Source organism: Tursiops truncatus, chromosome 3 (assembly GCF_011762595.2).
Source record: "Tursiops truncatus isolate mTurTru1 chromosome 3, mTurTru1.mat.Y, whole genome shotgun sequence".
Lineage (NCBI taxonomy): Eukaryota > Metazoa > Chordata > Mammalia > Artiodactyla > Delphinidae > Tursiops > Tursiops truncatus.
Window position 1 is genome coordinate 132,307,838 of NC_047036.1, and position 24,603 is coordinate 132,332,440.

The following is a 24,603-nucleotide window of genomic DNA, read 5'->3' on the forward strand; positions in this document are numbered from 1 at the left end:
GTGAACGATTATAAAATAATGCTTTAATAAATATACAAGGGCTTACACTGCAAATCGCATGTTTTTCTACAAAGTAGAAAATACATTGGGTCACTATATGTTTTTTGGAGGTCCGCTGTTGGAATCCATGTCACCTGTATCACTTAATTCATTCACCCAATTAATATTTATTGAGTGTCTGCTATGTGCCAGGCTATCCTTATTCAATGAGAGTCAGCTGGAATTTTATAGAGCTAAATTAAAGAAGTGGTGAAGACAAGAGTTAGTATTTTCAGGAAAAAGAAAAAGAAATCACCAAAAACTGCTTTTCTGCATCACTCAGAATCTAGTATGCAGGTCTGCCAAAGCTTATTGCCTTTTATTATAATCATTTGCTTGGCCATCATGCTGTCCTGATGGACTCTGACTTCCTTGAAGGAAAAACAAATCTTTGTAGTATCTGTGGTGCCTGTATTGTGGCTTGAGTCTGCAGTACAGCAGGCATACCTTCATTCATTCAATCCATCTACAAATATTTATTTGGCACCCACTACAGGTCAAGCATTGCACTAGGTCCTTAAGATATAAGATAAGTGACAGTTACTTTCCAGTTGAGGGTTGGAGGAGACAAATCACAAAAATGTAAACAATTAGAATTTCAGATTCAAACAAACTACGCAGGGAATAAACTAGAATAGAGATGGGCAGGTTGGCACTTTTGATAGGGTGTTCAGGGAAAGCTCTTAGATGATATTTAAGATGATATTTCTCAAAGATGAGAAGACAGCTCTGCAAACAGTCTCAAAGAAGCATTCTAAACAGAGGGACACAAGTTCACTAAAAAAGGTGCTGGAACCGGAAAGAACTTGGTCTGTTCTAGAAGCAGAAAGGAAACCAGTGTGGATGAAACAAAAAAAAAAAGGAGGGGTTGGTGAGGTCAGAAGAAATTCAGGCCCTGGTGGAGCTGTTGAAAGGTTTTAAATAACAGAGTAATTGAACCTGGTTGATGAGTTTTAAAAAAGAAAAAGAAAATACTTAGGCTGCTGTGTGAGGAGAACAAACTATTAGGAAAGCAAAAGTGGAACTGGATGGATGGAATGTAGGGAGGAGAGTAGGGAGGGAGGAAATAAATGAGTGAATAAATATTAAATGTGACTACAAAGGAATAAGGCCTACGAGAGTCACTTGGCCTAGTTATTTTAGCTTAAACTGATTCTTAAGTCAAATTTCAAAAACCAAAACCAAATTACTTTGAGTGAAAGGAACACTGTTGAAATAAATTGCTTTCTAAAATGACTGCCTTGAGAAAGATAATATGCATTTAGTAATACACTGACTGGTATATTTGTTCAAAAATATACTACTGTTCTGAGGGCGACACAAGAGGGAAGAGATATGGGAACATATGTATATGTATAACTGATTCACTTTGTTATAAAGCAGAAACTAACACACCATTGTAAAGCAATTATACTCCAATAAAGATGTTAAAAAAAATATATATATATATATATATACACTACTGTTCTATTGTCATGATACTTCAAATACAATCGCATCCTTTGACACAGCATTTCCAAATCCAGAATCATATACATTGGAAGTACACAAATGCACATAGGTTTTTGAATAAAGGATGTTCCTTGCAGCCTTATTTGAAATGAGGGGGGGAAAAAACCCAACTAAACATCTATGCATGCGAAAGTGATTTAATAGGTTATGCACATTTGTTCTACTTAGTACTACATAGCTATCTAAGTAAAGGCTGTTGTCCCATTCTGACATGGAGCGATGGCCTTCTATAAGCAGTGGAAGAAATTAGGTTACTGTGTGTGTGTGTGTGTGTGTGTGTGTGTGTGTGTGTGTGTGTCTGTATATGAGAGAAAAAATAGAGAATGGCCAAGAACTTTGCTAATTCTAGAGCCAATAGCGACATGTGGTTGTTGAGCGCTTAAAATGTGACTAGTCAGAATGGAGATGTGCTCTAAATGGAAAACACTCACTGGATTGTGAAGACTTAAAATGAAAAACAACAACAACACTGTATTTCTACTGGACAGTGCTGGCCTAGAAGGATTGTTCCTGGGGAGTAGGACTGGGAAGAAATTTTGATAGAGAGGACACGGAATAGGGACTTTCACCTTTAATTTAAACTCTATTTTTCAAAAAGCACTTAATTTATAATTTTAAAAACCAGTAGTAGGAATCCAAGCAAAATTTGTAGTTTAGTTAATAGTCACGTGCCAATGTTAAGATCTTAGTTTTGACAAATGGTACCATGGTTATATAAGCTGTTAACTGAAAAAACTGCTGAATACAGGAACTCTTTGTACAATCATTGCAATTTTTCGGCAAATCTCAAATTATTTCAAAATAAAAACCTAAAAAAAAAAAAAAGGGAAACAAGCACTCTAACAAGATGTATTTTCTGCTTAGAGATTCTTACTCAGAGTCTCAACGTACTATAAAGCAATTGGCTCCAGGTTAGCTTGCCCACCCAGAGTTCCTTGTAAACACATTTGCTTGAAATAAGGCAGCTAGGATAACTAAATGTCATATTCCTTAGTTCTCACCTGAAATTCCATCTATTCAGAAAACTCCTTTCTTCCCTGGTGGTTAGAAGCTGTCTGGCTGCTGCTTAGCTACCAGGAATTTTTGTTGGAGTAGGAGGCTTGCTGGAGAGAACAGGAAAGGCAGCACCCCTCTGAGGACTTCACTGAGGCCTGGGCAGCTGGCAGCTTTCAAAGCCCCTCACCATTGGCTCCTTGCTTCAGCCCTCAGATTAAGGTCAAGAGATTTTTGCTAAGATCTTGTGGTGAACTTTGGGATAAAGAAATGAATAAAAAATCTACATTATTAGTATAGCAACCTTCACCTATATTTTTACAGTTGTTACTTTTTACTTAAGGGTTTCCAGAATAAAAACTAAATTCTGCGTGCAAGTGAACAGGAATGGCAAGTAAAACTGGGTAATAAAATTTAAAACAGATTCGATATAGATATATGGATATAAGGATATTTCAGAACTGACCAAAAGAAGATAACACTGCATTGGAGTGTGAAATATTTCTACTTTACACAAACTAGGTGTAAAATGCATGAAAAAGTACAATTTCAAAATGTAGAAATTACAAAGGACATGTCAACTTATCATGAAGCAGGTTGTTAAGTATAGACTATAAAGCTATAATAAAATATTTTCCAAAGGTGACCCACCCAGAAAACAATTATATTAAAATAATGTGGGTATTTAAACAGATGTCCCAGTGCCACCACCACACCTGAATAGCTTAAATAACTTTTTTTTTCTTTAAACATCACTGCTTTCTCTGGAAAAAGAGTCACACCATAAGCAGAAGGAGTTTGACTAAGAATTTACAAAAGAAAACTACTAATAATAAAAGAGTGACTTGGAATGACCTTTATAATTAGTCAATACAACTGAAAAAAAAGATATTAGAGGATCTAGAATCCTGAAACTCATATTGCTCCACTGCATAGGTTTTCCACTGAAAATAGGCCAAAATCTGAGCCCTCCTGAAGCTTGAGAACCCTCCAACCAAGTGTTCCAGCTGCCCCTCTCCTTTTTCCCACTTCCCAACTGAGCCCCAGAAAAGGATGACAAAAATCTTAAAAATTACAGCACAAAGGGCATCTCTACTTACCTCTAGAAAGACTTTCTCAGTAGAAATCTGGACAGAAAATTAATTTGTATTCAGTTTTTTTTTAATTCAAACTTAAATGAGAATTAAATTTATATGGGACTAGGCATGAAGGGATGCCCCCAAATAAATTAATGACAGGTTAAACCACTTGGAATTTCTGCCTGGGGAATTCTAACACTAGAAGTGATAGGCAGTTAAAACATGGTAAGACCTTAATTTTTCAGTCTGAAGAGATCAGGGAGCCTCTTCTTGTACTGTGGGTCTCTATGGCAGAGCTCTGGGAGAAAAATCCTAAGCACTTCTAAGAGCAAACCACACATTCAATCTTTTTACATTGTTTTTAATTAAGTGACCACTTGCCATTGCCCAGACCCTCTGGGGTAGCTTGATAGTTTGTTACCCTTCCTGCCATCTTCTGTATTACAAATAATTGATGTAGAGTGGATCCTACCCTGAAAACCAGGGTTCCAATCTCTGCTGGAACACTCTAGACACGTCTAGAGTGCTGGCGCACTCTACTGCCCGCCTTGACCTTGAACTTAACTTTTCCAAGTCTTAATTTCTTTCTATGAGGAGGAGGGTGGACAGGAAAATATTGCTACAGTATTTAAATCTATTTTTTATTACAAAAAATGGATAAAATAATTCAAATTATAGAAGCACATAAAAGCAAAAAGTGAAACTATCTTTTGACTATTTGCCCTTGTGGAATAACCATATTAATTTGGGAATATTCTTCTGGATTATTTAAAGGCAAAAAAAATTAGCATTAACTATATATACTATTCTGGAACTCTTTTTTCTTTTGACTTAGCAATATAGATTTCTCCTTTGACAAGTAACACAAGGTCTGTGGGAGTCGGGATCTTGTCTGTTTCCTTAACTGCTATATTTCTAGGAACTAAAACAGTGTCTGGCACAAAGTAGTCGACAAAAAATGTTCACTGAAAGAATGACTGATTGAATGAAATCATCCTTCCTGTCAGATCAATCAGAAGTTCTGTGGGGTCAGGGATGTGTCTATTTGGTCTCTCTCTATGATCCCAGCACCAGAGAACCCGGCACAGAGTAAGCACTTAATGTTTGTTGCATTAGCAAAACAGCTCAATGATGAAACCACCTAATTTTTTTTACTTGTGCCAGTGTGTTGACATACCACAATAACCAATTATTCCCCAACTGATGGAAAACATCTCTCACAAACACCATTGCAATGATCGCCCTTGTATATATATCCTTGTGTAAAGATTTTTGCAGAATAAGAATCCCTTTTGTGGGGGAATCATTAATCTGGTTCATATGTTTTCTGTGGTCCCTTCCCTCTAGAATTTCATAAATTTAAAACACTTAATTTTTCAGCTTGTTTAAAAGCTACTGCCTGGAACTTTGCAAACTGATCTCCCTGTAGAAAGCCAGTGCTTCCCAATACTGCCCAGATGCAGCCCAAACACTGCAACAGACAGGCTGCCTGCGTCCTTGGTGACCAACATCTCCTGCATGCAATGCAGTAGCAGCTCAGTCATCACCTGGGGAAGGCAGTTTTCAGGCAGCGACAGGTCCCTATTGTTGATTCATTCAGCAGAAAGGGGGAAAAAGACAATAACACACTTCCAAGGGTCTGAGAAGGGAGAGGATGCTGAGAAGAGCAGATGCTTGACAAGAGCAGAAAAGGGAGCTTAGGAGTATTTTCGAGTTCCCCAACAAGTGAAGCTCTATCTGAGCTCTCCAATGGAAAAGTCTTCCCAGGAATCTACCTTTCTGCTTCTTTAATTTTTTCACTCCAAAGATATTTAGTAAATTTCTATCCGTATTATGTGTCAGAGCTGTGCCAAGACTGGGGAGGAAGCAAATAGGCAAGATAGACCTACTCTCTACCATCTTGGAACTAAAGCTTAAGGGCCATTGTCTTTCCATCAGGGGATCTGACAGGGACAAATACAGATGGCTGGAGCCCTTTACCTACTTTCCACCAGGAAACAGAATTTGTGTCCCAGTCATTGCTTCTTCTTTTGTGAGAAACACAGCTCCAGTTCTCTCCATGAATGGAGAAGTTGGTCAGAGATCTTTCCCTCTGAGTGCACCCCAAGCAAAACCTGTCAACACAAACTAAGCATACTTCCTCTTTCTCCAGGAGCACCTGCCACACCACAGGCCTTGCTGGGCAGTCTTCTTAACTTAGGCCAAGGAGAGCTGTGCACTGGCACTTACTGTCACAGAGTCAACATTCAAAGAAGCATCAACCTTGAGACTCAAAGGGAACCTTCAAGACCATCTACTCCTACTCCAATAGTTTCTGAACCTGCTACGGTTCACAGAGCTCTTTGAGAATCGGCGGCCCCTTTAGACTTCCTGTACCGAAAAAGACACACACGTATCTCAGCACATAATTTCCCCTGTATTTTCAGAAGCTTCATGGACACACCATATAACTGAATATCTGGAATTCCAGAGACCCCATATTAAGAATTCCTACTCTCTATAAAAGCCCATTTGAGCTCTAATGCCCTGATTAGCAGCCTCCGAGTTGGGTGGCGGGAACACAGAGGTAATGTGCCTGTCTAAGTACAATGCTGGTACCAGTTCAATCCTCGGGTGAGCTCCTTATCTTTAGAACATGGAAAAACTCTGCTCGGTGGCCAAGGACAGAACCTCTAAAACCAGTCAGGTGAGCCATCTCATCGTTTTCAAAGAAGATAACACCAAACCCCAAAAGGAAGTGGTGAATCTGGTGGCGTTGAAAGACAACAGCCCAGGGGTTGTCAGGACTGCTGCCCGCTGCTGACGGAGCAGTAATACTTGTATGGATCCTCCATTTCATATACGTTCTCCTCAATGGTATAGATGTTTTCCTCTGGATGTGTCCTCTCTCCTGCTGTATTTGCTAACCCCAAGGGAGGGAGGTTGGCCAAACTGATGAGGCTGTGGAAATAAAGTGATGCAGTTGAGTTAAGCATCCCAGGCAACATGGAAAAGAGTTAAAAGAATGGGCTTTGCTGAAGAGATAGCCACCAAGGCAGTATATGACCCTTGATCAGGTCCTGACTAGGCAGGGGAAACATAAAATAGTAATGAAAAGAGTCTGGGGAATAACTGCACAAATTCAAATTAATCTGAATTTTCTTAGGTATACAAATGGCATTGTGTTATCTAAGAGAATGTCCTTATTCTGAGGAAGTGCAGACTGAAGTGTTTAGGTGAAATGTCACGATGTCTGAAACACCTTTACAAATGGTTCAGAAAAAAAAATATGTATGTAAATAGAGAAACAGATAAAGCAAATGTGACAAAATATTAAATGACACGCTTAGGTGAAGGGTTCTACTGTTCCTTGCACTATTATTTCAATTATTATGTCAGCTTGAACAATTTCAAAAAGTAAAAGAAATGAATGTGTTATGGATCCAATGAGACTTGAGTTCGAATTCTGCCTCTGTTGCTTTCCACCCATGTGATCTTGGGTAAGTTGGATTTGCTTTTTTCATTTATTCATTCAAGAACTATTTAACATGTTTATACTGTTCCATGAATCAAGAGATGCAACAGTGAACAAAACACAAAACTCCCCTAGAGGCTGTATATTAGTAAACTTAGTGTCTCAGGGTCCTCATCTATAAAATGGGAATAAATACTCTATCTCACAGGGCTGCTGTAAGGAACGTTTATTCATTCAATCCTCAAATATCAAATGCATACTAAGAATTAGGTGTGTGCTAGGAGATACAGTTGTTAATGTGGCAGACAAGTTCCTAATTTTCTATGGAGTTTACATTTATAGGTGGAGATGAACATTAACCAAATAATTTCATAAAGAATGAATTATTGCATGTAAATATTACCTATTGATATTACCACATTTCAAGTTTCAGCTCTAATAAAGAATACTGACACAGAAAATATAAAGCCATTGATAATTAAATATTTTATTTGATCTTATTTGACTTTTTTACTGCAGACTATTTTGTCTTCATAACTATACGATCTAGTTTTAGTCTAAAATTATTAGTGGTTTAGAGCGTATGCAGTGGACAGAATCACTTTTTTCTTGAAAGTTTTTAGAACAATACCTATGGTTAGGCCTCATCTCCAAAGATTCTGATTTATTTGCTCTGGGGTTGACAATAGTATGCTTAAGTGCCCTGGATGATTCTAATAGGCAATCAGAGTTAAGAAGAGCTGGGCTGGGTTGTAAAAGCCCTGAGAGTAGATTCTGAGCTTCTTGTTCACGTCTATAAACCAGTGGCCACCCAGAACCCGGATGCAGTAAGTACTCAATCAGCTGAAGGGTCAGTTCACTGAAAAAGCCCTTTAATCAGAAATATATAAGCATTTCCTATCAATGGGAGATAAATTCTCTACCTTAACTTTAGGACTAAAGAAGCTAGAGGGATTAGGGATCAAGAATAAAACCGAGCAGCATGTTAAATTTGCATTTCATAAATCTAGGCCTAAAGCAAAAAGGAAGTAGTAAAAATTTAGATCCCAAAGTCTCAGGGCAGGACTTCTAAGAGCAAAGATCAAAGCCCAGATTAGAGTAGGAATATCCAAGATTCCCACCTTCCACTACTGCACGCATTATTCTTACCTTAAATTTTGTATCTTCTCTTTGCTATCAGAATACCCTAGGTAAAAAGGTGAAGAAAAGTCAATTTAAAATGCTTTCATAAAGTAAATGAGATAAATAAAATGAGCTAACTGGAGGCAAAGATTGTTTAGGGAAGTCTGGTCTACCTATTAGATTGAATTAAATCAAACCACTGATATGCGTCTTGATTTATTACATAAACTATGCTAAAAGTAATGAAGATGCATTTTTCATATTTAACAAATGTAGGGAGCGCCCACTACGTGGCTGGTAGTATGCTAAGCACCAGGGACACAAAGGTGAACTATGAGCCCTGACATCATGAAACTTGTCTTCTAGTGAGAGAGGCATTTAAGAAAAAAAAAGTAAATGGGAAAAATAAAATAATTTCAAATTGTGATGTAATAGAAAGAAAAGTATTGCAGCAAAATGGGTGGGCCTAGAGATTATCATACTGAGTGAAGTAAATCAGACAAAGACAAATATTATATGATGGCACACATGTGACATCTAAAAAATAATACAAATGGATTTATTTATAAAACAGACACAGAAAACAAACTTATGGTTACCAAAGGGAAGGGGGGGGTAGGGATAAATTAGGAGTTTGGGAATAACAGATACACACCACTATATATAAAATAGATAAACAACAAGGATTTACTGTATAGCAAGGGAGCTATACTCAATTTTTTTTTTTTTTTTCGGTACGCGGGCCTCTCACTGCCGTGGCCTCTCCCGTTGCGGAGCATAGGCTCCGGATGCGCAGGCTCAGCGGCCATGGCTCACGGGCCCAGCCGCTCTACGGCATGTGAGATCTTCCCGGACTGGGGCACGAACCCGTGTCCCCTGCATCAGCAGGCGGACCGTCAACCACTGCGCCACCAGGGAAGCCCTCAATATCTTATAATAACCTATAATGGAAAAGAATCTGAAAATATATATATATATACATATATATTATATATATGTATATAACTGAAATCACTTTGCTGTATACCTGAAACTAACACAATTTGTAAATCAACTGTATTTCAATTTTTAAAAAAAACAACAATGCACTGGAATAGATAATCAAGAAGGTAATCAGGAAAGAATTCTCAGAAGAAATGATCTTTAAGCTCAGTTCTGAAAGAAGAGAATGAGTCAGCCAAATGAAAAGCCGGGGTGAGCATTCTGGATCGAGTAAAGCCCTGGTAAAGATAGTAGTGAGTGGCTGAAACTGAAAGCACGGCTGGAATAAGAGAGTGGCACAAGGTAAGGTCTGAGAGGGAGGCTGGGCTAGATACTATAGGACCTTGTAAGTCATAATCAGGAGTTTGGATTTTATTCTAAGACATAGGAAATAACTGAAGGCCAGAAATATGATCTGACTGGGTTTTAAGACAATCACTCTGGCTGCTGTGTAGAGAATGAATTAAAAGGAGGTATGAAAAAATGAGGAGGTAAGTAGAGAACTGCCTCAGAGTAAGGTGGTGAAAGAGATGCAGAATTACGAATGGATTTTAGATATGATTTGGAGAAAGTGTGGGAAAGTGAAGTTGGATTGTGTATTAGGAGTGATGAAAGAGGGGATTCAAGGATGGCTTCTGGCTCTCTGGCTTAAGCAACCAGATGTATGATAATGAAACACTATGATGAAGAAGATCAGGGAGGGGGAGGTTGGGTTCTAAAAAGGTGGAATATAGACTCTAGAGCTCCTTTCTTGACACAATGTGGGACACATCTAAGTGGAGATAACAACTGGACAGCTGGCCAATCAGTATCAACACCTTTGAGTGCTGGAGAGAGAAATTAAGGATGACATTTAAGTCTATGGGAATATAGGTCATCATCAGCCAGAGGGCATGGAGAGAGGAAAAGGGCCAGCCCTGGGGAATCACAACATCTAAAGATCATGCTGAAGAAGAGAAAATAACAAAAATGACTGAAAGGTGTGGCTAGTGAAGACACTGGTGTTTCAGAAGCCAAGAGAAGGAAGACTTTTTAGAATGAGTGAGAGTCAACTTAGTTATTGCTGAAAGACGTACTACAATGAAGACAGAGGTATCTACAGGATTTAGCAAAATGGAGGTCACTGGTGAGCTTGACTGAAACTATTTCCATGGCACTTCAGGTGTAGAAGCTAAATTGGGAGGGGGCGTGGTTAAAGAGTGCGGAGGGGTGAGAGGTAGGAACAACGCATCCGAGAAATACGGCTGTAAAGGAGAGCAGAGAAATGGGAGTCACTGGAGAGAAATGTGTGAACTAGGCCATATTTTTATACTAATAAAAATAGCATAAACAGGAATGGAGAGAGAGATGATTCTGGAGAAAGTGATCACAGGAAGAACGAAGTCTTGGCTGAGGCAAAGTGGTTGAAACAGGCTTTTAATATTTCATCAGTGCAGTGAGAGGCGAGGGAGATTTGAGCAGCAATGAAGTATGTGATGCTCATCTCAGACAGTGCACTAGAAACATCCAGGATTGCTGGGCATTACTGAGTACCAATTTATGGCTTTGATGTCATGACCTAAAAACCTATCACCTTGGTTGTATGATTTTCTCCAGCAACTTCTAGGGAAAAGACTGCAGATGGAATACAACTTTCCCATCTATTCTTCCATGTAGTCATGTTTTGGGAGTAATCATATGTGTGCACAAAACATGACTTCTCCCACTCCTCATCACCCTGCTTGCATAACCTCTACACAAACCAGAACAGTCCCTAATATCCAGGCCTCGGCAAAACTCAAAAAGTGGGTGTGGTCATTGCTCCTTATCAACCTGTAGACTCCATATTCATGTGGTCAATTTCCAAACTCCACTGCTATCTCTCCATAAACCCAGGTAAGTGGGGGTGAGTAGCTTCTTCCTCTCAGCAATCCATTTACCATTAATGGCAGAGTAACAAAATGGTGAGCAAGACAGCCCCAGTTTCAAATCCTCTATCAATTAACTGTGTAGCTTTGGGCAAGTTACTTAACCTTTTAGCACACTGGTTCTCCAACTGGTACATGAGAATAATATTAGTACCTTTCTCAACAGGGTAGTAATGAGGATTTAATGCACAGAAAGCACTTGGCAGCTTCAAGCCACACAGGATGAGCAACTCATCCCAGTTTTCCCTGGACTGTTCCAGTTTTAGCACTGAAAACCCACACATTAGGAACCTCCTTCAATCCTGGGAAAATTTGGAATGGTTTGTAACCCTACACATAGTTGATGTTTATGTATTAGTAAGAAAGGCTGATAAAATAATAGTGGTATAAGGCCTTGGTCTCTGCACCAAAGAGAAGAGAATATATCACAGTTATAAAAGTACGTGAGGCTTTCGGGGTGATGGAAGTGTTTGGGCATTGATTGTGGTGATGGTTTCCTGGGTGAAACCATCTATTGAAATTCATCAAGTTGAACACACTTTAAATATACAGTTAATTGCATATAAATCATACTTAATTTTTTTTAATAAAGATAAGTAACTTAGAAATAAAATATGTGTGCTGAGTGCCACAATGGAGGAAAATACAAACGCTGCAACTCTGGGCATGACCCAGCGTTAAAGGAACCTGCTACCCCTCTTTAAAGAACGATGCCTGAGAAATAAATAAGATAGAAAAATGCACAGAAGAAAGTGATTGTCGTTGTTGTGCTTCCTAATAAAACTGGACATGTTCATGAATTAAAAAGGTTTACTTTCTTAACAAAAGATAAAAAAACAGGTACTAGAATCAACCTGCTTGAATTTGAATTCCAGCTTTGCCACTTATTGATTCTGAAACCTTGAGAAAACCTTGAAAGCTTACTGTCTCTAAACGTTACTCTCCTCTGCTATAAGAATAGGAATAACAGTGCTATCTACCTTATATAAGATGGTGACAATAATAAATATAAAACATGCCTGTTACATGGCAAGCACTGAATAAAAATGAGCTATTACTATTGTTGAGGTTTGGAAGGACTAAAGAGTATTTATTCTAATCACCTGTAGGTATAAATATAAACTAATAGTTCTATCTTAGGCTTGTGTTGGTTCCTATATTAACAGTTCCTTATCAGATGGAGAGAGAAGCACCATCAAATGACTTACATTTGAGAATTAAAGCACCAGAGATAAGAACGAGAGCCAGCCCAGCAGAAACCCCTGCTCCGATGTAGAGGCCTATTCTGGTGGTGGCGCCCATGTCTTGTAACTCATTAGCCAGTGTGGATATTTCCTACGGAAACACAAACAGAATTGCAGCAAATGACCAGAAATCCACTGTCTGCCCAGCCAGGCTCATGACTTATGCATGGGACCATCCCTTTCACAGTATCTCAGGAATGCAGGGACCTTGAAATGACTCATGATCTGTCCCCTTCTAGACAAGCCTCAAACCACCCAAAGAAAGGGATTAGCTGAATCTTTGGAGTTAGCAAGGGAATAAGAGGTGCCTGTCTGTGCTGTGGGTGGAGAAGCAGCCTTAGTAAATGGACTCCCCTTTCCTCACATAAAAAGTGGGGCCCTGTTCATTGATGATTCCCTGGTGTTCCCAGGGAGTTTCAGAGTGGTCTAAATTTGGTGTCTTGCCATGAAACCCCAACTTTCACAGAAAGACAGTGATTTAAAAGCTAGGAATTTGCAGCCAGACTGTCTTGGGTTCAAATCCCAGTTCTGTCACCAAAGAGCTGTGTCATCAGGAAGAGCTGTGTAGAGTTATCAGGAAAATTAAGTGACGAAAACCAGAAAATGCTTGGCACAGAGCCTGGTACAGGATAAATCTCAATCAGTGGTAGCTATTATTGCTATTGCTCTAATTAATTAGATATTTTGTTAACTCAGTCACAGCGAACATACTGCTTCTAAAATTTCACCTCATGTTCCTCCTTTAAAAAGAGTAATGGTAAACACTTTTAAAACAACGTCAAGGAATTAAGTCTTCCATTTATTCAACAGACATTTACTGCAGGAGTGCACCATGCAAGGTCACTTGCAGTAAGCACTGTGGGCACACAGAGGTACTGAAAAGGCAGACCTGGATTGCAAAGAAGACAGGACAAACAAAAAATGCTTGACACTGAGTCAGAGATTGAGTTAAATGAATGCAAACTCCTGGATATGTCCTCAAAGAATTTTCCAGTCACTGCTATCAGGTTGTTCTCTAATGCAGTGGTCCCCAACCTTTTTGGCGTTTCAAGGAAGACAATTTTTCCACAGACCGGGGTTGGGGGGGATGGAGGGGGGATGCTTCAGGCGGTAACACGAGCGATGGGGAGCGATGGGGAGCGGCAGATGAAGCTTCGCTTGCTCGCCCGCTGCTCACCTCCTGCTGTGCAGCCCAGCTCCTAACAGGCCGCAGACCAGTACCAGTCCATGGCCCGGGGATTGGGGACCCCTGTTTTAGTGGTTTTCCCTTTTACTCTGAGAAGGTGGGAGACACTAAAATGGTGGTCGATTAAAATAGTGCTTTATTTTTAGTTAGATACCTAAGTTCTTGGCTTAGAATATTCTTGCCTGGTGTCTTATCATAAATAAATAAATTTAAACAAACAATCTTTGTCATTAGGGTTGCAATGGAAGCAAGGAGAAACATACTCTGGGGTGATGGAGGGTGTCCGAACCCTCCACAGTGGTATACAGCTGTGAAATTTGAGAATAAGGACAAAATGCTAATGCTTCTTCCTTTTGGTTTTCCAGCACCTACTATGTGACAGGCACTTTACATGCATCACCCCACTCCATCCTTACAACAGGACTTGCAGTTACAACAGTTATCAGCAACATGTTACAGCCAAGGAACCTGAAGCCAAGGGAGATTAAGGCATTTTCCCCCAAGGAATGAGTGGGCAGGAAGGAAGTCTAAAGCCATACTTTTTTTCCTCTGAGTTGAGCATAAAGTCAGCTCACACACACAGTTACTCACTGTTTGATTTTTATCATGGAGGGTCTCCAGTGTCTGTGTCTCTGCCACAAAGAAGAAAAATAGCCAGTAGAACAGTTAAGAATGCTTTCTTTTATATGAGTTTTTTTAAATCTTAAAAGCTACCTATAATCCTATTTGAAATTAATTCTACTCCATTATCTTCACAATAATTAACTGAGAGACAAACAAAACTTACTGAACACTTACAAATCAACTTCAGGATGACCACATTTTTTTCGTCCAGATGATGTACCTAACTACTTATGTTCTATGAATTGGAGACTTCTTCCAGGAAAACCTATTTTGAATATGTGGTTTGTTGTGTCCTCAGGGCCCTAAAGGGGTCTTCAAAATTCCAACAACACTGATGACACAGAGGCAGGCATTATAATTAGACTTTTTTTAGATCAAATAACTGTTCTCTAATATTTATTTTGTTCATTTTTTTAATTGAAGTATAGTTGATTTACAATGTTGTGTTAGTTTCAGGTGTACAGCAAAGTGATTCAGAATATATGTATATTCTTTTTCAGATTCTTTTCCCTTATAGGTTATTACAAAATATTGAGTATAGTTTCCTGTGCTATACGGTAGGTCCTTGTTGATTATCTGTTTTACATATAGTAGTGTGTATATGTTAATCCCCAACTCTTAATTTATCCCTCCCTTCTCCCTTTCCCCTTTGGTAACCATACGTTTGTTTTCTATGTCTGTAGGTCTATTTCTGTTTTGTAAATAAGTTCGTATGTATCATTTTTTTTAGATTCCACATAGAAGTGATATCATATGATATTTGCCTTTCTCTGTCTGGCTTACTTCATTTAGTATGATAATCTCAAAGTCCATCCATGTTGCTGCAAATGGCATTATTTCATCCTTTTTTTATGACTGAGTAATATTCCATTGTACAAATGTCCATCAACAGATGAATGGATAAAGAAGATGTGGCATGGTTAGAATTTGAAAGGTAACGAAAGTTAATTTTCTTTAAAAAAAATTTAACATTTACTCATTAAGAGTAAGACAGGGTATTTTGTTCCCTAAAAAATTGAAAATAATAATAACTGTAACTATAATTTACCATGAACAGGCATTGTACTAAATTCTTCAAGGGAAGTATCTCATTTAGCATTCAAAACAACTATCTTAAAGTAGGGACTATTAGTCCCATTACAGAGATGAAGAAGCTGAGAATTAGGAAGCTAAGTGACTTACCCAAAGTCACACAGCTTAGTGAATAACAGAAATGGCCTTCCAATTTAGGTCCACGTGGCTTTAAGCACACACTCTTAACTGTGCTGCCTCCAACAAGGCTCATCTCGGCACTGTGATCATGAAGCCTCCACACTGCCCAGCTGCCAGCTCACCTTCTTTCCTTTTTATTCATTTAGTTAGTCATCTGCCTATCCATTCGATGAACATGTACTACACCCCCACTCTATGCCAGGCACGGGGGACAGGGACAGAACAGTGAACAAGATGCGCACAGGCCCTGACCTCGTAAACACTGCATTCTAAAAACCAATAATTTGTCAGCTTTGGGATGATTAACCATGCCAACGTATTTTTCTGTGTGAGTCAGAGGATCTGAAACTTTCTAAATGTCAAGGTCACTTTCTGGAAGCTTAGCAGTCTAAACCTTTTAATGTAGAACTGGTTTACAGACTCTGATTTTAATATTATAAAAGCACATTCTCAGCCTAAAGTTTAAAAAAAAAAAAAAAAAGGAAAGGAAAGAGATTATCTTCCACTTTCCTTAGCTCCTATTCCCCAAAAGGAATTTAAAAACCACACTGGTGAAACTACTAAGTAAACATGTATCTTAACCACACACAACATTTTCTAGTGTAAATCCAGTTTCTGCTTCCCTATAGTTACTTTTCTTGGCTTAAATGGTAAGACTGTCTAACTTTTTTTTTTTAATTTCATTTTACAGTGAAAATGATCAATAAAATAGAGCACTGTTGGGTTATCACACCTTATTTTCACATAGGTAGACATCAACCAAGATGGGTGGGACAGTTGGTGAAAGTTACAATGTTTTTCCTTGAGGACCCAAGACTGGGGGGTGGGGGGAGACAACAATGGGGGAGGCACGTGATGATTTTAAAAGTATATAAATTTAATAGTTACCATCTAGCATGTATTATGTGCCAGACATGGTGCTTCACACTTTATGTGCACAATATCTTTTAATCTTCACCACAATAGGTAGGTACTATTATTTTCTCAATTTTTAAATAAAGAAACTGAGTCTCAGAGAAGTACTTTGTCCAAATCACACAGCTATTAACTGGCAAATCTGAGATTCAAACCAAGTCTACCTCCGAAGCTAAGGATTCATCCATGATGCAGTCCTGCCTTCTTCAGGTGGAAGAGAGACTGCATTTATTCTGTGTTCAAAGTGGGTTTAGGAGCTTCAAAGACCCTTGGGACTCCTACTTGTTACGGCTCCTCTTCACTTTATAGCAAGCATATTAAATGTACCCACATTACTCAGCCATAAAAAGAAATGAAATTGAGTTACTTGTAGTGAGGTGGATGGACCTAGAGTCTGCCATACAGAGTGAAGTAAGTCAGAAAGAAAAACAAGGAACAAGACAAGGTTGTCCACTCTCACCACTATTATTCAACATAGTTTTGGAAGTTTTAGCCACAGCAATCAGAGAAGAAAAAGAAATAAAAGGAATCCAAATTGGAATAGAAGACGTAAAGCTGTCACTGCAGATGACAGGATACACAGAGAATCCTAAAGATGCTACTAGAAAACTACTAGAGCTAATCAATGAATTTGGTAAAGTAGCAGGATACAAAATTAATGCACAGAAATCTCTTGCATTCCTATACACTAATGATGAAAAATCTGAAAGAGAAATCAAGGAAACACTCTCATTTACTATTGCAACAAAAAGAATAAAATAACTAGGAATAAACCTACCTAAGGAGACAAAAGACCTATATGCAGAAAACTATAAGACACTGATGAAAGCAATTAAAGATGATACAAATAGATGGAGAGAGATACCATGTTCTTGGATTGGAAGAATCAACATTGTGAAAATGACTATACTACCCAAAGCAATCTTCAGATTCAATGCAATCCCTATCAAACTACCAAGGGCATTTTTCACAGAACTAGAACAAAAAATTTCACAATTTGTATGGAAACACAAAAGACCCCAAAAAGCCAAAGCAATCTTGAGAAAGAAAAACAGAGTTGGAGGAATCAGACTCCCTGACTTCAGACTATACTACAAAGCTACAGTAACCAAGACAGTATGGTACAGGCACAAAAACAGAAATATAGATCAATGGAACAGGACAGAAAGTCCAGAGATAAACCCACACACATATGGTCACCTTATTTTTGATAAAGGAGACAAGAATATACGATGGAGAAAAGACAGCCTTTTCAATAAATGTTGCTGGGAAAACTGGACAGCTACTTGTAAAAGAATGAAATTAGAACACTCCCTAACACCATACACAAAAATAAGCTCAAAATGGATTAAAGACCTAAATGTGAATGGCCTAAATGTAAGACCAGACACTATAAAACTCTTAGAGGAAAATACAGGCAGAACACTCTATGACATAAATCACAGCAATATCCTTTTTGACCCACCTCCTAGAGAAATGGAAATAAAAACAAAAATAAACAAATGAGGCCTAATAAAACTTAAAAGGTGGGCTTCCCTGGTGGCTCAGTGGTTGAGAGTCCGCCTGCCGATGCAGGGGACACGGGTTTGTGCCCCAGTCCGGGAAGATCCCACATGCCACGGAGCAGCTGGGCCCGTGAGCCATGGCCACGGAGCCTGTGGTCTGCAATGGGAGAGGCCACAACAGTGAGAGGCCCACGTACCGAAAAAAAAAAAAAAAAAAAAAAAAGTAAAAGCTTTTTCACAGCAAAGGAAACCATAAACAAGACAAAAAGACAACCCTCAGAATGTGAGAAAATACTTGCAAATGAAGCAACTGACAAAGGATTAATCTCCAAAATTTACAAGTAGCTCATGCAGCTCAATATCAACAAAACAAACAACCCAATCCAAAAACGGGCAGAAGACCTAAATAGACATTTCTCCAAAGAAGATATACAGATTGCCAACAAGCACATAAAAGAATGCTCAACATCACCAATCATTAGAGAAATGCAAATCAAACCTACAATGAGGTATCACCTCACACCAGTCAGAATGACCATCATCAAACAATCTACAAACAATAAATGCTGAAGAGGGTGTGGAGAAAAGGGAACCCTCTTGCACTGTTGGTGGGAATGTAAATTGATACAGCCACTATGGAGAACAGTATGGAGGTTCCTTAAAAAACTAAAAATGGAACTACCATTCGACCCAGCAATCCCACTACTGGGCATATATCCTGAGAAAACCATAATTCAAAAAGAGTCGTGTACCACAATGTTCATTGCAGCTCTATTTACAATAGCCAGGACACAGAAGCAACCTAAGTGTCCATCAACAGATGAATGGGTAAAGAAGATGTGGCACATATATACAATGGAATATTACTCAGCCATAAAAAGAAATGAAATTGAGTTATTTGAAGTGAGGTGGATGGACTTAGAGTCTGTCATACTGAGTGAAGTAAGTCAGAAAGAGAAAAACAAATACCGTATGCTAACACATATATAGAACCTAAAGGAAAAAAAAATGGTTCTGAAGAACCTAGGGGCAGGACAGGAATAAAGACACAGATGTAGAGAATGGACTTGAGGACACGGGGAGGGGGAAGGGTAAACTGGGATGAAGTGAGAGAGTGGCATGGACATATATACACTACCAAACGTAAAATAGATAGCTAGTGGGAAGCAGCCGCATAGCACAGGGAGATCAGCTTGCTGCTTTGTGTCCACCTAGAGGGATGGGATAGGGAGGGCAGGAGGGAGACACAAGAGGGAGGGAAGATGGGGATATATGTATAGGTATAGCCGATTCACTTTGTTATACAGCAGAAACTATCACAACATTGTAAAGCAATTATACTGCAATAAAGATGTTATAAAAAATTTAAAAAAAAAAAGAATTGCAAAACTGAAAAAAAAAGTACCCACATTACACACTAAAGAAAAGGTGTAACTACACACAAGTTGACTTGCATGTAACTAACTGAAATAATATTACATATTATAGTCATGTCATTAAATACTAATTAATTTCAATTTTCCATTTGATTTTCATAGTCTGGAGCCATTGCCTTTCTTTGTTTAAGTATTTTCTCAGGCCTTTGAAAAGCTCAGAGATTGTAGGTACTCTGCCTATATTCTCAGATGCAAAAGATGGCTCCATTTCTGTTGCCCTAAAGGGAAGGAACAAACAAGTAAAAACTGAAAGGAAGGACACTTCTGGTTATGGTATAGACACTTCTAAAAAAACATGCACTGTGTTGTGACGAAGCTACCTCTCCATCTCAGAAGGTGTGTAAGCATACAGCGAATGCCAGCTTGGGAGTGATGTTGTAAAGAACCTTGAAACACGAGATGGGAAAGTGGGATCCTTCAAGTCTCTTCTAGGTCTATAGTTGTAGGATTCTTTAAAATATAACAATGGCATATGATGAACACATGTATGTTTTGGTTAGCCCACTACGTGGGCGATCATCTGTTTCCACCATATTTAATTTCCTCACTAATTTCATAAGAGATGTTGGCTACCAGTGACTAAAGAACCACCAAAGATTGAACCTCTAGAGAGCTGATGTTAATATCTATAATAATAATTAATATTTGAGTGCTTTCTCTGGGCCAGGCACTATGCTGAGTGCTTTACATACATGATCACATCAATCTTTACAACAATCTTATGACATAGGCACTGGAATTACCCTCATTGTAGAGGTAAGGAAATTGAGCCTCACAGAGTTTGAGCAACATAACTGAGTTCATGAAACTAATACAAAAAGCTGACATTAGAACCCATCCTGCCTGTCACTGACATACTTAACCACAATCTCATTCTGCCTCTGGATCTTACCGATAATGACAATAACTAACATGTATGGAGTAGGTACCATGATCAGACACTGGGCTAAGCACTTTAGACACGCTTCCTTATTTAAATCTGAGATTTATGAGATTAGGATTTGGAATTTACCTATTATTAACCTCATTTTACAGAATGAAAGACTGAGCTCCAGAGAGTTTAGGGAGACCAGGACTCTGACAGGAAATATTTAAGATTAACCTCCCTGATCAACGTGACCTGAGGTCTGCTCTTTCGACCCTATCTTCTCTTCCAAAGCGGCAGGGAAAAGTCCTTGTTGAATTAGTTGAAGAATTTAGCTGCTCCTTCTGAGGTCAAAATCTGAGGAAGATGATGGACTTTATTCCAGTTAAAAGGGATTCTTGAAATCACCTAATCCAGATTACACCAAACATGGACTGGGGTCAGTTCATGAAAACATCACCAGTCCAGGAATAAATCAGAAAATAATAAGGACAGCGTAATGAGTTTTTCATTAGATTAAACTTATTTACTTTAAAAGTGTCCCTTTTTTTTAATGCAGGGGTGGCAATAGTAGAAATTTTTCTTTCCTTGTTTGGCAAAATACATAGCTCATCAAACTTCTTTTTTGGGGGTTGGGAATTATACTGGGTGGTGAGATCCAAAAGTCTCTGAACCCATACCTCAGACAGAAGAGGCAGTTGCTTTCCAGAGAAGCGAAAGGCTTTGGCCCAGGTCTGAGGGCTACTCCTGACTAATTTAGAACCCTAGCCCAGGGCTCCTTTTTCCCAGCACAAATTTACTTCCACCACCTCCCTCACCTCAAACACTATCTTGGGTGCACAGTTTGAGAAAACTCAAACTGTTTTCTCATGTTTTCCCCATATTCAAAATCCTCTTAACTCAGAAACCAACTAAAGGCTTCCTCCTAGACCCCATATGTAATTACCTGAGCCAGGTCCCTCGGTGGTGAGCATCCTTGGAAAGGCTGCAGTGATGTCCCTCCATGGAGTCCCAGCAGGGGTGACCTTGGCTAAAGACAGAAACCAACGTAAGGATGAGGCTTCTCTGAGAGCAGAGAGCTTGTTGCAGGGAATCAAAGGGGCAGCAGAAATTACTGTAAACACAACAAAAGAAGAGAAACACATGCTCAACTTCCAAACCTACCTGAACACACCTTTGTTGAGAGTGTATGACAATCCAAATGTCTGACAGAGGTGTGTTACAGTCATCATTATCACAGTCTAATTGTTAATAATGGAACTTACAGCCACAGTAAATGTTTTTCATCAAACACCTCATAAAATCCTTCCAGTGGCCTATAGGGTCGGCAGTATCATATTTTACAGAGGAGGAGGTCACAGAGTTTAAATAACTTGCCCAAGATTACATAGCTGGTAAGAAGCAGTGTCAGATTGGAACTTAGCTCCATCAGCCACCAAGTACATGCTCTATAAATGTTAAAACATGCAAGTACACATGCCCCCTCTCCCCGACACATGCAGAGTCCAGTGGTTCTCAATCCTGGCTGCACATGGGGGAGAATCATCAGGGGTAGACTTTGTAAAACCCCCGCACTCAGGCTCTACCTCCAGAGATGGTGATTTTTCTGGTTGTGGGGTGGAGCCCAAGCAACTGTGGGAGTTAAAAGGTTCCCCAGGTGATTTTAATGACCACTCAGGTACTCAGACCGCTGATCTAGGCCTTTCCTCCATTCTCTAGATCCTGGCCATGAGGTTCAAAATAGATGGAGGGAATTAAACATGACTGGGCATTGCTGGTGAGGCCTGTTAAACTTTAGGTCTTAGGGGCCCAACCTGAGGGCTTTAATTGGGAAGACCAGAGGTGAGACCAATCAGTGTATTTAATATGATCCACAGGGAAATCTCATTCAGAAAGAAAGTATGCAAAGGTCCACTCACCTGGTTTGATGACCAACTCCAGGTTTGATTTTTGATCATTCATTAGGCCTGGGAATTGGATCCGGCAGCAATAGGTCCCACTGTCCTCTAAAGTCACATTCTTTATGGTCAAGGTCACGTCTCCTTTGCGGAAATTCCTCTTTAGTAGGTATCTGCTGGATGTCCAATAGCTCAAGTTCCTTCCATCAGTGCTGAGTACCAAACTGTGACATTGAAACAAAGGGCAGGGTCCCTTGCCCCAACACACAGGCACGAGATCCTCAGGGGTGGGTGGAGAGTAGGCGCAGGGCAGATCAGCATCCTGACCCACCTCAGACACGTATACTCCTTCCAAAGACCCTGCAGAAAGAGGGAAGGAGAGCAATGAGGGAGGCTGCTCCATTTCAAGAAAACTGCAAGCAATGCCTTGCAGAATAAAGAGGAAACCACTACTGCTATCCTGTTTGGAGGACAGTTCACTACAGCAATGATTCTCAGACTTGAGGGGCACTGGAATCTCCAGGAAGCCTTGTTCAAACACAGACGGCTGGGCTCAACAGTCAGAGTTTAGAGTTAATTAATCTGATTAAATACTAATCAGAGCTCCTGATTTAATAGTTTGGCGGGGGGTGGGGGGACAAAAATTTGTATTTCTAACAAGTTCCCAGGACATGCTGATATGGCTGGTCTCAAAACCTCCCTTTGAAAACCAGTGCCCCAGGAGAGAACTGTGGCCGGTCCTGTGAACACCGAAGGGCAGTGCTGATGGAAACAGACAATCAGACAATGGGTAATTGTCGGCCAGGAAAAGAGCTCACTCATCTGGGCTAGTTGTCTGTTCACCAACACAGCGCAGTTATTCTAACACAAATCTCTTTTGTTTTTCAAGCACCAGGCACATAATAAATAAAAACCCTTGGCTGAATAAGAAGTTAGTGTATGGCTGTTCTGAGGTTGAAAATTAATTTTTATATATATATATGTACACACACATATTCAAACAGCATAAAAAGTATATGAAAACTCTACTCCCTCTCCCTGCTCTTTTCCATTTCCCAGCTCCCTTTCCCAGAGTCTATTCATTAAGAAGCATTCATGTATTCCCACTGCCCTGCAACACACACACACACACACACACACAAGTCCAATATACCCATTATTCTGTTCTTTGCTTTCTTCAATTCACCTTATGACTTACATACATCTCATATCATTATGTTTCGTCAGCATCACTGTTTGTATCATGGATATATCATAATTTCTTTACCCTCTACCCTACTGGTGGACATTTAGGTTGCTTCCAAACTTTTGCTCTTGCTAGCATTACGATGACCATCCTTGCATCTGCATCTTGCACTATCTAATTCCAAAAATCCAGACTTACTTGTAAGTAGTAGCAGCAAGAGCAGGACACAGTCAAAGGAAGAATGTGAAAACATGGGTTCTGAAGAAGAAAAGGCAAAGAATGGCTCTGTTTAGGTGCCGTTTTAATTCTCCAGCTGAACTGGGTACTTCCTGGAACTGTCTCTCCTCCCCAGTCACAGGAGCAGTGGCCACTCTCCCAACTGCAGGCCCAGCACACCAGATGTCTGACGACCAATCACTCCTCTATTAACACTGTCAAGTCTATGATGATGGCAAAGGAAACCCTACTTCTCTCCTATGCCAGACCACACACATCCTGTGAGGACTCTGACATTTATTCTGTCCGCATCAACAAAGAGGAAGCAACAATCAGAGGAAGAAAAGGATTACTTCATCAAGTGTCTCTTGGCAAGTAGAGTGAGCCCTCTACTGTCTCCGGTGAAATAATATATAGTCCTCTGTTTGAAATGGACAGTATTTATTGGAAACACAGGTAGAAACGTATCACTCATGCATTCATTCAGTCAAGTCAGCCAACTGGTGAGTCCTGTGACCAATGTTTATGAAGCACCTACTATGTGTCAGGCACTGGACTAGGAGGTGGGAAATACCACCATAAATGTTCTATTCCTTATACTCATGTTTAGGTGCCCTTTCCACTCCAGTCATGAGCCTAATTCTTAGCCTTTGCTCTAACACGAATTGGGCTATGTCATATAACCTTGTTAGGTCTGCCTCCTCATTTATAAAGTTTATAAAATGAGAAAATTGTGCTAGGTGATATATGCACAGCTCCCTGCTCTAATATTCTGACTTTGACCTGAACTTCCAAACTCTTCCACTTAGGAAAAATGCATTCCTTTCTGCAATGCTTCTTTCCCCCTCCTGTGGGGGGAACTGAGGGGACCTCAATGTTCTATTTCCTCTCATATACACAAGATGTCCCCTCTCCTCCCACCCCACAGGCTTCGGGCATTAACTGTCAGAAAGTATTGAGTTCCAGCCACACTCTCCATCACTGAGGTAACATCTCAGACCCAAACAATCTCAGCCCTGGGAGAGTAACTTTTGTCTGGAAACCTTAAAAGCCAATGGTTATTTACAAAAGGGAAGTGAGATCACGATGAAATAGTTTCTGAAAACCCTGTGGCCTTTCTCTGTCTTCTCTGCCTGAATTTCCTTGTCATTCACTTTATTTATTTTATTTTATTTTTTTCTAGTTGCGGTGAGCAGGGGCTACTCTTCGTTGTGGTGCACGGGCTTCTC

General features: G+C 39.6%; 2 protein-coding genes across 2 annotated transcripts in view; both read right to left on the bottom strand.

Moving 5' to 3' along the window:
* The window catches only part of HAVCR1 (hepatitis A virus cellular receptor 1), a 45,879-nt gene extending 43,191 nt beyond the window's left edge, over nt 1-2,688 (bottom strand). The window contains exon 1 of the mRNA XM_073802752.1: nt 2,553-2,688. Coding sequence (XP_073658853.1) covers nt 2,553-2,564 — 12 coding nt within the window. The 5' untranslated portion in view covers nt 2,565-2,688. The remainder of the gene's footprint in view (nt 1-2,552) is intronic.
* Nucleotides 4-23,566, bottom strand: HAVCR2 (hepatitis A virus cellular receptor 2). The gene is made up of 7 exons (XM_004326117.4): nt 23,357-23,566; nt 21,994-22,332; nt 21,021-21,104; nt 14,109-14,149; nt 12,296-12,422; nt 8,227-8,263; nt 4-6,563 (listed from the first exon to the last, which is right to left on the bottom strand). Exons 1-7 carry the CDS (start codon nt 23,409-23,411, stop codon nt 6,404-6,406), a joined length of 843 nt encoding a protein of 280 aa, XP_004326165.1. The 5' UTR covers nt 23,412-23,566; the 3' UTR covers nt 4-6,403.
* Between the last annotated feature and the right edge of the window lie 1,037 nt (nt 23,567-24,603).